Source organism: Osmerus eperlanus, chromosome 24 (genome assembly GCF_963692335.1).
Source record: "Osmerus eperlanus chromosome 24, fOsmEpe2.1, whole genome shotgun sequence".
Classification (NCBI taxonomy): domain Eukaryota; kingdom Metazoa; phylum Chordata; class Actinopteri; order Osmeriformes; family Osmeridae; genus Osmerus; species Osmerus eperlanus.
Window position 1 is genome coordinate 757690 of NC_085041.1, and position 16550 is coordinate 774239.

Consider the following 16550-nt stretch of genomic DNA (forward strand, 5'->3'; position numbering starts at 1 on the left):
TTCAGAGCAGCTTTGATGGATTAGGAGGCCAGGTGCTCGCTGGGACAGGAGCACAGGATCGCCACAGCAAGAAACACCACAGCAAGAAACACCACAGGATCTCCACAGCAAGAAACACCACAGGATCTCCAGAGCAAGAAACACCACAGGTAAACACAACAGGTAAACACCACAGCAAGAAACACCACAGGTAATTTTTATCTTAAGATCCGTATATGTTTATTGTTTGCACTTTCCTGCCACAGTAAATTCTGTGTTTGTGTAAACCTACATGGCGAATAAACCAGATTCTGATTCGACTAAACACCAGAAGGTGCCTGTGGTTTTGTATGATGCTTCAATACCATGTGGGTAGCCTGAACTTTCAGTGAAGCAGATGAGATTATCTTAAAACTGTTATGAAACATCATTCATTATTTGTTTGTGCTCCCTATCCTGTGAGAGCTTAGATATGCGTTTGAAGTTGTATTTCTACGTTTTGAAGTCTGCTTTTATGCATTAATTCATCTCCAAGGAAAATTCCAAGGCGAACATGTTTAATGGGATTAATGATCTGATGAATGATCTTACTGTAACAGGGGTGGTTATGACACCGGAATACTGCTGTGTCTTATCCTTAGTGATTATAATGTGGCCCTGGCAGTTAGGTGTCAGAATCAGGTTTACCATAACAGGGAGTGGCATGGTAGCCATTCCTCTCTGAGTTATCACCCAGCATACGCTGACGCCCTTGTTCCTGACTCGCAGGCTGGACGCAAGAAGACTTCAGCCATGGTGGTTTTGAGGGAGGTAAGATAATCGGAGATTATTATTGTGCCTTGTGAGTTGTGATCCGTCGGTAATGTAGAAAGGTGAAAGTGTAACGTACAGACCTGAGTGTTGGTGTCTTACTGTCCACCTCTGCTTCCCTTCTCCAGGGCGACTTTGTGTGGGTGGACTCTGGAATAGGAGTGCCTATAGGGGCTGAGGTCAATCTCACAGACAAGGGACAGTTGCAGCTGATTGATGATGAAGGAAAGGTACAATCTGAAAGGATTTCGGAATAGAACCCTCTATGGAGTTCCATAAAGAACCCTTGTGAGGTTCCGAGAGGGACCTCACAGAGCTGAAAAGAGTTCTGTGTGGAACCATAGGATTCTGTCTGTCTGGTTCTGCTTGTCGAAACATTCCTGCTGTTTCCCATGGTCCTCAGTTACACTTCATGTGGATTCTGTACAACAAGAGGCCTGGGGTCAGCATGGGTTTGACCAGACGGAAGCCTGCAGTCCTGTGCTGTACTCAGTGACAGTTATCTTCTCTCCCACCAGGAGCACAAGATCAACAAGAAGAAGGAGTCCAGCCTGCGACTGATGCACCCCACCTCGGTGAAAGGTGTGGATGACATGATCCGGCTGGGGGACCTCAACGAGGAGGGGTTGCTCCGAAACCTGTTCATCCGCCACAAGGACGGAATCATCTACGTAGGTCCCTGCTGCGGGGAAGATATTTGAAGTCTGGTGATCCAAAGGGAGGGCTGGGGGGGGGGGGAAGATATACCAGGGTTTAGTAGAGGTGTATCAAACCTGGAATCACCTAGTCTGGAAAATGGACCATCTGTTTTTAAACATGATATGTGGGTAAAACAGCTAAATGTTTATACTACAAGTTTTCAGGCATTCTTAGTGTGGGCTTGGTGGTTCGAAAACTATATTCCTTTTGATTCAGTAAATTAGTTCACTGTCAGACTTTGCCCTGTGGTTTGATCACTGTGTGGTTTGTCTCCATGGAGACGAATGAGCCGCTGTTTGGAAAGAACATCGCACTGTTTCCATACGATGAACTTTATTGTCCCGCTCAGGGAAATTTGTCTTGGTCTCTGTGGTGCATCATAAATGCCTTGACAGTCACAATAACAACAAACAATACATCCTCAGCCAAACATTATCAACAGTTACATAACAGTATTGCACATATCCCATAACATAACACATACATACACCTCATAATAATACATTCTAAAAGATCACGTAATAAAGGCACTATAAAAATTATTACATAGATTTCATCCTCAAGCAACATTGAGAAATGTTATGGAAGTTGAAACAAATGAATTCTTAAAACGGTTGAGTTTGCAGTAAGAGACTATATCGCCTCCCTGAGGGTAGGAGGTCATACTCTGTCATGCCAAGGTTCTAGAACACAAACATTCAAGAACGCAACGAATATGTCTCATACATTAACACCATAACCATGCTCTATTACAGATTTTACTTGTATTTTATTTTATATAAAGTAAAATAATAAAGAAATAGTTTAGAGAGTCGGAAGATTTGACACCTCCAAAGCAGAAGCGTTACCACAGTGTGGTGGGGTAGGTCACAGGGTTCATGCTCTGCTAGAGAACGTGATCTCTTGATCTAACATACACACACACACACACCCACACACACTCCAGTCACACACTCCCTCCTCACACACACACACACATTCACACTCCCTCCCTGATGGCTGCTGTGTTCTCAGACCTTCACAGGCTCCATCCTGGTGGCAGTGAACCCTTACCAGGTGCTCCCCATCTACACCACGGAGCAGGTGCAACTGTACACCGACCGGCGCATGGGAGAGCTGCCCCCTCACGTGTTCGCCATCGCAGACAGCTGCTTCTTCAACATGCGCCGCAACCGCAAGGACCAGTGCTGCGTCATCAGGTCAGACACACACACACTCTCTGTTCCTGATACCCTTTCTGGCCACAAAAAGCTCTACTGTACGTGTGTTAGGGTTGAGATGTGTTTGAGGAGGAGTGGTGCAGGTGGTTCTGTGGTGCAGGTGGTTCTGTGGTGCAGGTGGTTCTGTGGTGCAGGTGGTTCTGTGGTGCAGGTGGTTCTGTGGTGCAGGTGGTTCTGTGGTGCAGGTGGTTCTGTGGTGCAGGTGGTTCTGTGGTGCAGGTGGAGGTGGTGCTCAGCAGGTGTGTGTGTCCTCTCCCCCAGCGGTGAGTCGGGGGCTGGGAAGACTGAGAGCACCAAGCTGCTGCTGCAGTTCCTGGCGGCCGTGAGTGGACAGCACTCCTGGATTGAGCAGCAGATCCTGGAGGCCAACCCCATCCTGGAGGGTGAGCAGCCAATCACTTATTTACATACTTATATACTGCCGCTCTACAGATTAATATGTCCCAGAGTTGTAATTCATGTCTGTGTCTGGATCCCAGTAAGACTTAGACTGTGGTTGTCGACTCGCACACACGGACACACATCAGTGGGTTACTTCATTGGTTCCCTTTCGATCGAGGTTGACATCTCCCGCCTTGTTTAAGTACAACCCCTTTCCCTGGTGGCTAAACTGGATTTAATCCAACAGCCTTTGGTAACGCCAAGACCGTCCGCAACGACAACTCCAGCCGATTCGGCAAGTACATCGACATCAGCTTCACCAAATCGGGAGCCATCGAGGGCGCTCGCTTCGAGCAGTACCTGCTGGAGAAGTCTCGCGTCTGTCGTCAGGTGAGCGGAAACACCTTCAGAGGGAGACAATTAACTTCCTGTTCCAGAACTACAGGAGATGAAGAGTAGGAGTTTAACTTCCTGTTCCAGAACTACAGGAGATGAAGAGTAGGAGTTTAACTTCCTGTTCCAGAACTACTGGAGATGAAGAGTAGGAGTTTAACTTCCTGTTCCAGAACTACAGGAGATGAAGAGTAGGAGTTTAACTTCCTGTTCCAGAACTACAGGAGATGAAGAGTAGGAGTTTAACTTCCTGTTCCAGAACTACAGGAGATGAAGAGTAGGAGTTTAACTTCCTGTTCCAGAACTACAGGAGATGAAGAGTAGGAGTTTAACTTCCTGTTCCAGAACTACTGGAGATGAAGAGTAGGAGTTTAACGTCCTGTTCCAGAACTACAGGAGATGAAGAGTAGGAGTTTAACTTCCTGTTCCAGAACTACAGGAGATGAAGAGTAGGAGTTTAACTTCCTGTTCCAGAACTACAGGAGATGAAGAGTAGGAGTTTACTTCCTGTTCCAGAACTACAGGAGATGAAGAGTAGGAGTTTAACTTCCTGTTCCAGAACTACAGGAGATGAAGAGTAGGAGTTTAACTTCCTGTTCCAGAACTACAGGAGATGAAGAGTAGGAGTTTAACTTCCTGTTCCAGAACTACTGGAGATGAAGAGTAGGAGTTTAACTTCCTGTTCCAGAACTACTGGAGATGAAGAGTAGGAGTTTAACGTCCTGTTCCAGAACTACAGGAGATGAAGAGTAGGAGTTTAACTTCCTGTTCCAGAACTACAGGAGATGAAGAGTAGGAGTTTAACTTCCTGTTCCAGAACTACAGGAGATGAAGAGTAGGAGTTTACTTCCTGTTCCAGAACTACAGGAGATGAAGAGTAGGAGTTTAACTTCCTGTTCCAGAACTACAGGAGATGAAGAGTAGGAGTTTAACTTCCTGTTCCAGAACTACAGGAGATGAAGAGTAGGAGTTTAACTTCCTGTTCCAGAACTACTGGAGATGAAGAGTAGGAGTTTAACTTCCTGTTCCAGAACTACTGGAGATGAAGAGTAGGAGTTTAACTTCCTGTTCCAGAACTACAGGAGATGAAGAGTAGGAGTTTAACTTCCTGTTCCAGAACTACAGGAGATGAAGAGTAGGAGTTTAACTTCCTGTTCCAGAACTACAGGAGATGAAGAGTAGGAGTTTAACTTCCTGTTCCAGAACTACAGGAGATGAATAGTAGGAGTTTAACTTCCTGTTCCAGAACTACAGGAGATGAAGAGTAGGAGTTTAACTTCCTGTTCCAGAACTACAGGAGATGAAGAGTAGGAGTGTTGTGTGTGTTGATGTGGAGGCTGTTAGGGCGAGGGGGTAACAACAGGATCTATCTGGGGGATGAGGATAGGGCTAGCTCAGTGGTAAAGTAACCACCAGCGACCAGTCCCAGATTCAAATACCCCCGTACGTTACGTGGTACTAAATCATCTACTAAATGAGCACATGTATGTGAACATGTTTGACTTAATGTACTGGATACAAACAGGAGTGTGGAGATAAGAAGTAAGTTTCTCTTGTTGTGTGTCTCTGGGCAGGCTGCAGAGGAGAGGAACTACCACATCTTCTACTGCATGCTGATGGGGATGACAGCAGAGCAGAAGAAGATCCTGTCACTAGGGAACGCTTCTCAATATCTTTACCTGACCATGGTACCATCACAACACACCTGTTATATATTTACCTGAACATGGTACCATCACAACACACCTGTTATATATTTACCTGACCATGGTACAATCACAACACACCTGTTATATCTTTACCTGAACATGGTACCATCACAATACTGATTAGATGTATTCGACTGACTCACAAAATGGATCAGTACAAAAACCTCGAACAACCCCCAAACCCCCCCCCCCCCAAAAGTCAATTTATCGATCATTGTGATTTTGCATCAGCTTCGACAAAACTTCTGTTAAACAGTTGTGAATGTGTTGCCAGGGTAACTGCACCAGCTGTGAGGGGCGGGATGACGTAAAGGAGTACGCCCACTTCCGCTCCGCCATGAAGATCCTCATGTTCTCTGAGAACGATTGGTGGGAGATCTCCAAGCTGCTGGCCGCCATCCTTCACCTCGGCAACGTGGCCTTCGAAGGTCTGGAGATCCTTACCCTTTACTGTTGGAAAACAGCAGCTTGTCTCTGCTGAACTCTACTGCACTCTACTGCACTCTTTTGCACTCTACTCTACTCAGCTAACCTCCAACCTTTCTTTCATCCTTCCAGCCACCATCTCCAATAACATGGAAAGCTGTGAAATCCTCTCCTCTTCTCATTTCACTGTGGCCAGCAGTCTACTGGAGGTAAACGCACCTGACTCGGTCCTGTCAGAACACTAAAGTCTGAATTATACTACTCCGTTTTCACAGAGACGGACACAAGGAACACCCTCTCCAATGTTGCCCTCTCCGAGCCCCTCGGAGAGCTCTATGTGCACCTCCTGATTTTCCTGACTATCCGTCCGCTAGTCCGTCATTTTACGGATACCCCTTGGCTGTGATTGGTCCGCAATGGGTTCCACACACACAGACGTCATGAGGCTTCAAAAACATTGCTCCACCTACTTTTCTGGCGGTGAATTGTTTTCAGCACCACAGCCTTCGGAGTACTATAAATTCAACGAATCCGTCCGACTCCGTTTGTCTGTCTGTCCGTAACGGAGTCGGAGTAGTATATTTCGGCCTTTAAGCCTTCCCTCAGACTTGTGCAGACAGACAGTGGGGTGTTATAGAGCTGCATCATATAAACAGCCACTGGCCTGACAGGTGGTCGTGTGTGTGGTGTGTGTGTGTGTGCAGGTGGACCCCAGGGCCCTGGAGACGAGCCTCATCCAGCGCTCCTTCATGACCACCAAGGAGAGTGTCACCAAGCCCCTTACCTCCGCCCAGGCCCTCGACGGCAGGGACGCCTTCGTCAAAGTAACACACAGCACGATGTTACACTGGAAGGACTAGTAGTAATGTTGTGTTGAAATAAAAAATAAAAGGGATTATATATCATTGTTATTCTTTTACACGTTCCTCCTCGTCCAGGCCATCTACGGGAGGCTGTTCATCTGGGTTGTTGACAAGATCAACAGCGCAATTTACAAGCCCCAACCCGATGACGCCAACTACATCCGTCAGTCCATCGGCCTGCTCGACATCTTCGGCTTTGAGAACTTCAAACACAACAGGTCAGCGTTGCTGTCGGGGTCATAGGTTTCTTTATACCCACTTTTTGTATACCACGGTTATATATCCCGGAGTTTCTCAAAGCGCTGACCTCTCCCCTTCTCTCTCTCCCTGCCCAGCTTCGAGCAGCTCTGCATCAACTTCGCTAACGAGCAGCTGCAGCAGTTCTTCGTGAAGCACATCTTCAAGCTGGAGCAGGAGGAGTACGCTCAAGAGAACATCGTCTGGGAGCTCATCCAGTTCAAGGACAACCAGCGCACCCTGGATGTGCTGGCCAACAAGCCCCTCAACATCCTGTGTCTCATCGACGAGGAGAGCCACTTCCCAAAGGTCGCCAGGCAACCTCCATCCTGCCCCTTCTCATGCGTCCATCTGACTGATTAACTGAGTTGAAAGTTGTGTGTTTTAATCTTCTTCTTCTTCGGTTCATTAGGGTACAGACGCCACCATGTTGGTTAAGATCGGCAGCAACCACGACAAGGGGGACGTGTACTTACCTCCGAAGAACGACCACGACACAACATTTGGGATCCAGCATTTTGCCGGCGTGGTGCATTACGAATCCAAAGGTATGTTATGAAGATGACTAACATGGCGGGCGGTTTTTCACTCTTTTTTTTTCAATTGATCAAATGTTATGTGCATTTCAGAACATCAATCAGCCGGATTCATGTATAGATTTTGTATTAAAATGGTGTTAAATATACTTAGTTTTTCCACAATACCAATACTATTTTAACTCTCACCTCCCACCAACATTTCTTCTCCCCACCTCCCTGTCTGTGGACGTCTGTTCCTGCTTGCTGCTTCCTGTTCCTGCTTCCTGTCTCCAGGGTTCCTGGAGAAGAACAGGGATGCCCTCAGCGCCAACCTCATCCAACTGGTGGATACGTCCTCTAACAAGCTCCTGAAACAGGCCTTCAAGAACGAGCTGACCTCCAGCACCATCATCAACACCACCAATCCCAAGATGATGATCACACCCAAGAACTCTCTCAGGGTCAGACAGAACATCATCCTCGCTCCTGTCTTGGGGTGTTCGGGGGAATTAGTAACAGGAATATTCATCTAACTTACTTCCCTCTTGGTTTTCTCTGCATCTCATTCCAAACCGTCTCTCTCTCTTCCTCTACTCTCTCTCTTCCTCCCTCACCATCTCTTTCTCTCTGATTCCCTCTTTTCTATCTCTCTCTCCTTCTCCCTCTCCCCTTCCCTCTCTCTCTCTCTCTCTTCTCTCCCTCCAGCAAGCAGCAGATAAGAAGCGTGTTCTTACGTTGAGTGGTCAGTTCCGTCAGTCTCTGGACGCTCTGATGAAGACCCTGACATCCTGCCAGCCGTACTTCGTCCGCTGCATCAAACCCAACGACTTCAAGAAACCCATGGTAAGTCAACACATCCTCACACACCAGTGGGGACCCATGGTCAGTCAGCACATACTCACACACCAGTGGGGACCCATGGTCAGTCAGCACATACTCACACACCAGTGGGGACCCATGGTCAGTCAGCACATCCTCACACACCAGTGGGGACCCATGGTCAGTCAGCACATACTCACACACCAGTGGGGACCCATGGTCAGTCAGCACATACTCACACACCAGTGGGGACCCATGGTCAGTCAGCACATCCTCACACACCAGTGGGGACCCATGGTCAGTCAGCAGGTGCTCACACACCAGTGGGGACCCATGGTCAGTCAGCAGGTGCTCACACACCAGTGGGGACCCATGGTCAGTCAGCAGGTGCTCACACACCAGTGGGGACCCATGGTCAGTCAGCAGGTGCTCACACACCAGTGGGGATTGACCGCAAATGTTGAGAAACTTCTTTACTGTATTGTTACTCTTTGGGCCCACACATTTTGTCAAACAGTGCTTTTGTGTGTGTGTGTGTGTGTGTGTCAGCTGTTCGACCGGGAGCTGTGTATCCGGCAGCTCCGCTACTCTGGTATGATGGAGACCATCAGGATCAGGAAGGCGGGTTACCCCATCCGCTACACCTTCGACGAGTTCATGGAGCGCTACCGCGTCCTGCTCCAAACCTCCGTCTGCGAGCCCAGAACGGTGAGCGGGGTCTGACCCTCTCCCGTCCCCCTGGAGAACCCTCCACACCTCACACACCTGTCTGAACACGTCTCTGTCTGAACACCATGTGCTCTGTGTGTTCCCCTGTTGAGAGTTCTGTTTCCCACACAGCAAACCACACAGAGGTGCTGTGAGAGTATCTGTGAGAATATCCTGATGGAGGGAGACTGGAAGACTGGCAAGACCAAGATCTTCCTCAAGGTGGGGTTCTCTGTTCACAACCCTGAACACACACACACCCCTGAACACACACGCACCCCTGAACACACACACACCCCTGAACACTCTCCACCTCATGACTCGTGTCCTCCCAGGACTTCCATGACACCATGCTGGAGGTGGAGAGAATGAAGGAGTTGAACAAGAAAGCTCTCCTGATCCAGAAGGTTCTTCGTGGATACAAGTTCAGGTCTGGCCTGGTTGTCCCAGCAGTGGATCATCTGTCCTGTATAGCTTTGAACTGCTTTTTTACTTTACTATATAGCCCATTTCTCACTGTATATATGTTTTTATTTAACTGCTTGACTCCATCAGGAAGAACTTCCTGAGGAAGAAGGCGTCTGCTCTGGTTATTCAGAAACACTGGAGAGGACACCAGGGCAGGAAGCTGTACAGAGTGGTGCGTCCACAAACCCTGACTGAGTCTGCAAACAGACATACAGCACACCGGCCGTGACACACATACCCACTCTATCTAACTCTATATCTACACTACAGACAATGTATATGAGTTTGTGTCACTGGTTTCCATGCTTAAACAGTGCAATAATTTCATCACCTCATCTCTTGGTCTCTCTGCTGTGTTGATGTCCTGTCTGTGTTGCTGTGCAGGTGCAGCTGGGCTTCTCCCGCCTGCAGGCGCGGGTGCGAGCACGGCAGCTGCGGCACAGGTACGAGCAGCAGAGGGTTGCGGTGGTGGTGCTGCAGGCGCGGGCGCGGGGCTGCCTGGCCAGGAGGGCGTGGAGGCGGCAGAGGCAGGCGGTGGTGCTGCTGCAGGCTCACACCAGAGGCATGCTGGCCCGCAAGACCGCAGAGAGGATGAAGAGAGACGTACGGGCTGCTCTTTGTGATAGCTTAATCACTGTGTGTGTGTGTGTGTGTGTGTGTGTGTATTTGTCAGTGTGTGTAGGTGTACATGCTATATTCAGTATACAATTATGTATAAATCCTCTGTCAAACCCTGTTCCTCAGGTTTGTTTAACAGTTCCTCTCCTGATATCCTGCTGTGTGACTCTCCCTCCCCCCCCCCTCCCCCCTCCTCCTCCTCCTCCCCCCCCATCTCCCACTCCCCCCCCCCCTCCTCCCGCCAGGCCTTCCTGTCTGCCAAGGAGCGGAGAGACGAGGAGCTGGCCAAGATGGAGCGGCAGAGACGCCTGGAGGAAGTACTGAGGCAGAAACACAAAGCCTCCAGCCAATCAGAATCCATCACGGACCAGGAAATGGTGGACGACGTCTTTGGCTTCCTGCCCGAAATGGTCGGAGGGCAGGAGGGCCAGGCGCCCGTGGGCTTTGAGGTCAGAGAGCAGACAAGGTGTCCTGACGTGATCAGGGAGGAGGAGAGGAGGAGAGGAGGAGGACAGGAGGGAGGACAGGAGGGAGGACAGGAGGGAGGACAGGAGGGAGGGGAGGGGAGGGGAGGGGAGGGGAGGGGAGGGGAGGGGAGGGGAGGGGGGAGGAGGGAGGCGAGGTGAGAGGGAGGAGGGAGCTGTTACTGCACTGTAGCTGTGTAGGCCTGCTGTACTTCAGACAGCATACATCACAAACCTCTGCTTCACTTCCTCTCTTTTGAGGCTTTTCACAAACCACAACTTACAACATAAAACAGTTTTGTTTGTAACAGTAATAGACGTGGTACGGCGTGGTTAACAGAGCGTGTGTAAACCCCTCAGGACCTGGAGAGTCAGAAGAAGAAGGTGGTGGTGGAGGAGGTGGATCTGGACGACTTGCCCCTGGTGGAAGAGCTTCCAGAGGAGGACTATGATGACCTGGACGAGTACTCCTTCTCCAAGTTTGCCTCCATGTACTTCCAGGGCGCGGCCACGCCCGCACACATCCGCCAGAGGCTGCGGCAGCCCCTGCTGTACCACGAGGACGAGGGGGACGTCCTGGTAGCTGCACCCTCACTCTCTGTGTCTCTCTCTCTCTGTGTGTCTCTCTCTGTGTGTCTCTCTCTCTTTCTCTGTGTCTCTCTGTCTCTCTCTCTCGCTCTATTTCTGTGTGCCTCTCTCTCTGCGTCTCTCTCTCTCTGCGTCTCTCTCTCTCTGTGTCTCTCTCTCTCTCTCTCTCTCTCTCTCTCTCTCTCTCTCTCTCTCTCTCTCTCTCTCTCTCTCTCTCTCTCTCTCTCTCTCTCTCTCTCTCTCTCTCTCTCTCTCTCTCTCTCTCTCTGTGTGTCTCTCTCTCTCTGTGTCTCTCTCTCTCTCTCTCTCTGTGTCTCTCTCTCTCTGTGTCGCTCTGTCTCTCTCTCTCTCTCTCTCTCTCTGTCTCTCTCTCTCTTTCTGCGTCTCTCTCTGTCTCTGTGTCTCTCTCTCTGTCAGTCTTTCTGTGTCTCTCAGTTTTGTTTCTCTGACTCTCTGTCTCCTCCCTCCCCCCTCCCTCCCCCCTCCCTCCAGGCCTCTGTGACGGTGTGGTGGATCATCCTAAGGTTCATGGGAGACCTCCCGGAACCCAAGCCCCAGAAGCAGGGCCCATCCCGGGGCCTGAGCCAGGTCGACCGCTCCCTGCCGCAGGACCTGGTCTCCAGGCAGGACCGCAGGCTCAGTCACATGGTGGGCCTCGACCAGGTGGGTTGCTCTGCATGCTGGGATTCCTCTGGAAGGTTCTGGAATCTACCCTGTGTTGAATGTTCAACATAATGTTGTCGGGCATAAGTTTTACAGTTGAATGAACACTAATCAATGAGTAAATGCGGTCTGTCTTCTCTGTAGAGAGTTCTGAGGGGCCAGAAAAACAGAAAAGTTTCCACTGTCCCAGAGGAGACGACTCCTAAAACCAGAAAGTCTTCCACCTTCACAGACCTCCTGACCCGGAACAGGAAGGCCTCAGCCATGCCCGACGAGGTCATCCTCAACAGGAAGTCCTCCTCAACACCAGAGGCCCCCAGAACCAGGAAGTCTTCCACCTTCACAGACCTCCTGACCCGGAACAGGAAGGCCTCCGCTATTCCAGAACCCCCTTCTGGAAAGAGGAAACCCTCTGTGATACAGGAAGAGGTGAGGTCATTTCTGGTTTAGGGAAAGACCCATTGGAGGTTCTTCGAACTTTATAGATTCAACGTCATTGATCAAAACCCTCATTCTCTTCCTCAAGGTGCAGAAAGTGCCCTCTAAACACACATCAGTCCTTAATGTTTCCCTCTTCTCTCTCCCTGTCTCAGGCGGAGGACCAGGCTGAAGCTCCCAGACCCCCCACCATGCAGACGCTGAGTGAGGAAGACGAGATCCTGATTGGCGAGGGACCCACCCTGGATCGTCCAATGACGTCTCTCGAAAAACTGCACATCATTGTTGGTTACGCTATCGTGAGGCGTGACCTCAGGTGACCATCTGTTACCAAGACAACAACACACAATCCTACGTCCAGCCCAAGATGCATTGTTTTCTACGACGTGTTACATCGTAGTGAGAGCTTGTGCTTGTGTTGCAGAGATGAGATCTACTGCCAGATCTGCAAGCAGCTGCAGGAGAACTCGAACCGTAACAGCTTCTTCAGGGGCTGGATCCTGCTGTCGCTGTGTCTGGGGATCTTCCCGCCCACAGAGAGGTTCATCAAGGTGGGTCCGTTTCAAAAGGTTGAAAAAAACAGGTTAGGAAAAAAAGTTTTGAAAGGTTGAAAAAGTATATATAAAAAGGTTCTAAAGGTTTTTTGTTTTTGTTTTTCCCCCAAAAAAGTTTCTCAAATAAAGTTTTGAAATGTTGAAAAACTTGCTTCCTCAGTTCCTCCAGAGCTTCATCCGTTTGGGGCCTGCGGGCTACGCCCCCTACTGTGCTGACAGGCTGAAGCGCACCGTGCTGAACGGAGTACGAGCAGAACCTCCCAGCTGGCTGGAACTACAGGTACACTCTCCACACCCAGTACAACCTTCAAGTAGAACATCCTAGTAGAACCACCCAACAGAAGAAGTTTGCAGTTTCTCCATCCACCAAACTGGACTTAAATAAACAATAATATGACCGTATCGAATCCCTTGTGGACTGTCTCGTCCTGCTGTGTGACTCCAGGCGACCAAGTCTAAGAAGCCCATGGCCGTGTCGGTGACCCTGATGGACGGCCAGACCCTCAGCCTCCCTGTAGACTCCGCCTCCAGCTCCCAGGAGATGTGCCAGGTCCTCTCCCAGAAGGTCAAGCTCAAGGACGGCTTCGGCTTCTCTCTCTACGTGGCCCTGTACGAGAAAGTAGGTCACTCTGTCACCTTCATTGTCAGGTTAGATGTTTGTTGTGAAACGCTTGATTTTCAGGGTTGTGTATATCTGTATGTGATATCTGTATTGTTCCATGTAAGGTGAAATGACTAAATAAAATCAAACTTGTGTGTGTCCCGTCTGCAGGTGTGGTCGCTGGGCAGTGGGCGTGAGCATGTGATGGATGCCATCTCTCAGTGTGAGCAGGAAGTGAAGAGGCAGGGTGGGCAGGAGCAGCATGCACCGTGGAGACTCTACTTCAGGAAGGAGATCTTCACGCCGTGGCACGACTGCAGCCAGGACGCTGTGAGCACCAACCTGGTCTACCGGCAGGTCATCAGGGGCCTGCGCTTCGGGGAGTACCGCTGTGAGAAGGTGAGGGTCGTCTCTGCGCACCACGAGGCTTCTGGCAGGCAGGATTTGGGAAGTTCTGTTGACTACCCATGACTGCATAAATTATTCGAATGACTTGTTATTGATCAACACAGTGGCTCAATAATAGCTTCCTGTCTGACTGTCTCTCTCTCTTCATCTCTCTTTCTTCTTATCTCTCCCTATCTCTCTCTTCATCTCTCTTTCTTCTTATCTCTCCCTATCTCTCTCTTCATCTCTCTTTCTTCTTATCTCTCCCTATCTCTCTCTTCATCTCTCTTTCTCCCTATCTCTCTCTTCATCTCTCTTTCTCCCTATCTCTCCCTATCTCTCTCTTCATCTCTCTTTCTTCTTATCTCTCCCTATCTCTCTCTCTCCTCTCTCCCCCCCCCACCCCCCAGGAGGATGACTTCATCCAGCTGGCTGCTAAGCACTTCTATGTCTCGTACGGCTCAGACACCAGCCCAGAGAATGCCAAGGCCGTAATTCAGGACTGTGTCAACTGCTCCGTGCAGGAGGCCAAGTCTGAGGCCAAGTGGGTTCAGATGGTCACCACCGCCCACGCCCAGGTCAGTCACAGTGCCGTCATGTGTTTAACCTATAGCATGCAAACAATGTACAGTATTTACGTACTATAAACTAGATTTATATAAAATATATAAATATAAAAGTGGTACCGTTTTTTTTTTGAGGAGTTCTGTTCCAGTGAGCTCCAGCTGCTTGTGTCTCCAGGGTCCGTACATCAGCTCCAAAAAGACTGCAGCCAGCGTGAAGGCCGAGGTGGTGGACCACGCCCGCCAGAAGTGGCCCATGTTCTTCTCCAGGTTCTTCGAGGTTGCCAAGACCTCAGGTAACCCTCCTGTTGGGCTTTGTGTTCTGCAGGGTCAGACCTGGACTGTGTTTGTGTGACCTGCACGCCCTCCCCTACCACACACACACCAAACTCTACTAACTACATAGAAACATGAGTCATATTTATTGGATTTCATGTTTGAGGTGCTGTTAAGAGTTCTCAGTTGTGTGTCGAGAGAGAGAGAGAGAGAGCTCTTGTTAGCAACCTTAACAAGACTCACACAGGAAGTGTGAATGGCGCTTATCTCTGAATTAGAATGTTCTTGCACACATCCCCATGACTCCCGCCCTCGCGCTCCGCCCTCACGCTCTGCTCTCCCCGGGGTTCCCCACAGGCCCTCCTCTGCCCAAGAACAAGTTCATTGTGGCCGTTAACTGGACGGGCATCACCTTCCTGGACGAGAAGGAGAGGAGACTGCTGCAGCTGTCCTACCCAGAGGTCACCGGGGTCACTGTGAGGTAACGGCCGCCTGGTGCCTGATGAGTCATGACAAGAAGGCTGTTAGTTAGCATTTAGCATTATGAGATGGGACACTGCAGTATAGTTAATGTGCTTTTGAGTTAGCTTCGATGCTAGCTGTTGTGTTTGTGATTGTGTGGTTGTGCTCTGTGTTCCTCCTCAGGGAAGCCAAGGTCTTCGGTCAGTCCGTGTCCCTGCTGACCCTGAAGGGAGACTTCACCCTGAGCGGCCCACTGGCGGGGGGCATCGCTGAGCTGGTGCAAATGTTCCTGGAGGGCCTGAGAGATCGCTCCTGCTACGCCGTTGCTCTGCAGGACTCCAGCAGCCAAGGTCAGACATCCAGCTAACACTCATCTCCACATCCGGGATCGGGACAATTCCAGAGGATTGGGAACCCGGCATATGAGGGAGATCTGGACATTTATTATTTTATTTTTTAAATGTGTTTTTCTGTGATGTTTTGTCCCGTGCAGATGACCCTACGTTCCTGAACTTCAAGAAGGGAGAGTTGATTGTCATCATCCAGGACGAGGAGTTCCCTCTCGCGCTGGGCTGGATGAAGGGTCGAAATGAGCGCACCTCCAAGTCAGGGGCGGTGCCCGCTGACTCTGTCCTGATCCTGCCCACCCTCACCAAACCCTCCAATGAAGTCATGGTACAGTAATACACTTACGAATATTCATATTAAGTATATTTTCACTCACTTAGCATGTGTTTTTATTTACATTACATTTATATTTAGTCATTTAGCAGACGCTCTTATCCAGAGTGACTTACAGTAAGTACAGGGACATTCCCCCGAGGCAAGTACGGTGAAGTGCCTTGCCCAAGGACACAACGTCATTTGACACGGCCAGGAATCGAACCAGCAACCTTCTGATTACTAGCCCGATTCTCTAACCGCTCAGCCACATAACATAAAGCCTGACGTTATGGTAACATAAAACCTCCCGTCACGGTAAAATAAAGCCTCACGTCACGTGGAGGCACGGTGACCAAGGACGGCACGGCGCGGAATCGAACTGGCAACCTTCAGATTACTAGCCCGACTCTCTCACCGCTCAGCCATCTGACTCCCTTTTATACAACAATGTGTGTGTTTCTCCAGAACCTGTACAGCCTGTCTCCTGACCAGAGGCGCAGCGCCACGCAGGCCACGCTGAGAGAGACAGGCACCATGGAGAGGATGGCCCCCGCCAGCCTCAAGGACTTCTCCCTCGAGTACTTCAGGTACACCTGAGGCATACCGGGGGGGGGGGGAGGGGTTCGAACTTCGAGACAATCAAGAGAGTGAAGCTGTGTCAACACTAGACGTGTTGTACTGTGTGTGTGTGTGTGTCTGGTGTGTGTGTATCCAGGCAGCCCACCAGGGATGTGAACAGCCAGGTGATGTTGAAGGGCCAGGCTCCAGAGAGGCTGTGGGCGTGCGCCAAAGAGCCCCTCCGCCAGCCGCTACTCAGGAAGCTGCTGGGGAACCCAGAGCTCAGCCACCAGGCCTGCCTGGCCTTCACCGATATCCTCCACACGCACACTCACACACACACTCACACACACACTCACACACACACTCACACACACACTCACACACACACACTCACACACACACTCACACACACACACACTCACACACTCACACACACACACTCACACTCACACACACACACACTCACACACACACTTACACTC

General features: G+C 50.0%; 1 protein-coding gene across 1 annotated transcript; it reads left to right on the forward strand.

Moving 5' to 3' along the window:
• Nucleotides 1-5059: 5059 nt before the first annotated feature.
• On the forward strand, nt 5060-16194 carry LOC134011197 (unconventional myosin-VIIa). The gene is made up of 29 exons (XM_062450704.1): nt 5060-5170; nt 5466-5619; nt 5750-5826; nt 6322-6441; nt 6556-6698; nt 6816-7026; nt 7130-7265; nt 7530-7696; nt 7941-8078; nt 8604-8762; nt 8895-8984; nt 9098-9192; nt 9318-9402; nt 9615-9833; nt 10094-10297; nt 10673-10891; nt 11393-11563; nt 11708-11992; nt 12163-12317; nt 12426-12552; nt 12716-12835; nt 13001-13174; nt 13328-13555; nt 13954-14121; nt 14285-14402; nt 14740-14863; nt 15028-15194; nt 15338-15519; nt 15973-16194. The coding sequence occupies exons 1-29, from the start codon at nt 5093-5095 to the stop codon at nt 16102-16104; spliced, it is 4446 nt and encodes a 1481-aa protein (XP_062306688.1). The 5' UTR covers nt 5060-5092; the 3' UTR covers nt 16105-16194.
• Nucleotides 16195-16550: the final 356 nt, after the last annotated feature.

Bases quoted from the DNA above. Each gene is read 5' to 3' on its own strand.
- LOC134011197 (XM_062450704.1), top strand. From the start codon at position 5,093: ATGCTGATGGGGATGACAGCAGAGCAGAAGAAGATCCTGTCACTAGGG. The intron at 7,027-7,129 runs GTCGCCAGGCAA...TCGGTTCATTAG, and splicing joins AGGAGAGCCACTTCCCAAAG to GGTACAGACGCCACCATGTT. The intron at 13,175-13,327 runs GTAGGTCACTCT...TCCCGTCTGCAG, and splicing joins ACGTGGCCCTGTACGAGAAA to GTGTGGTCGCTGGGCAGTGG.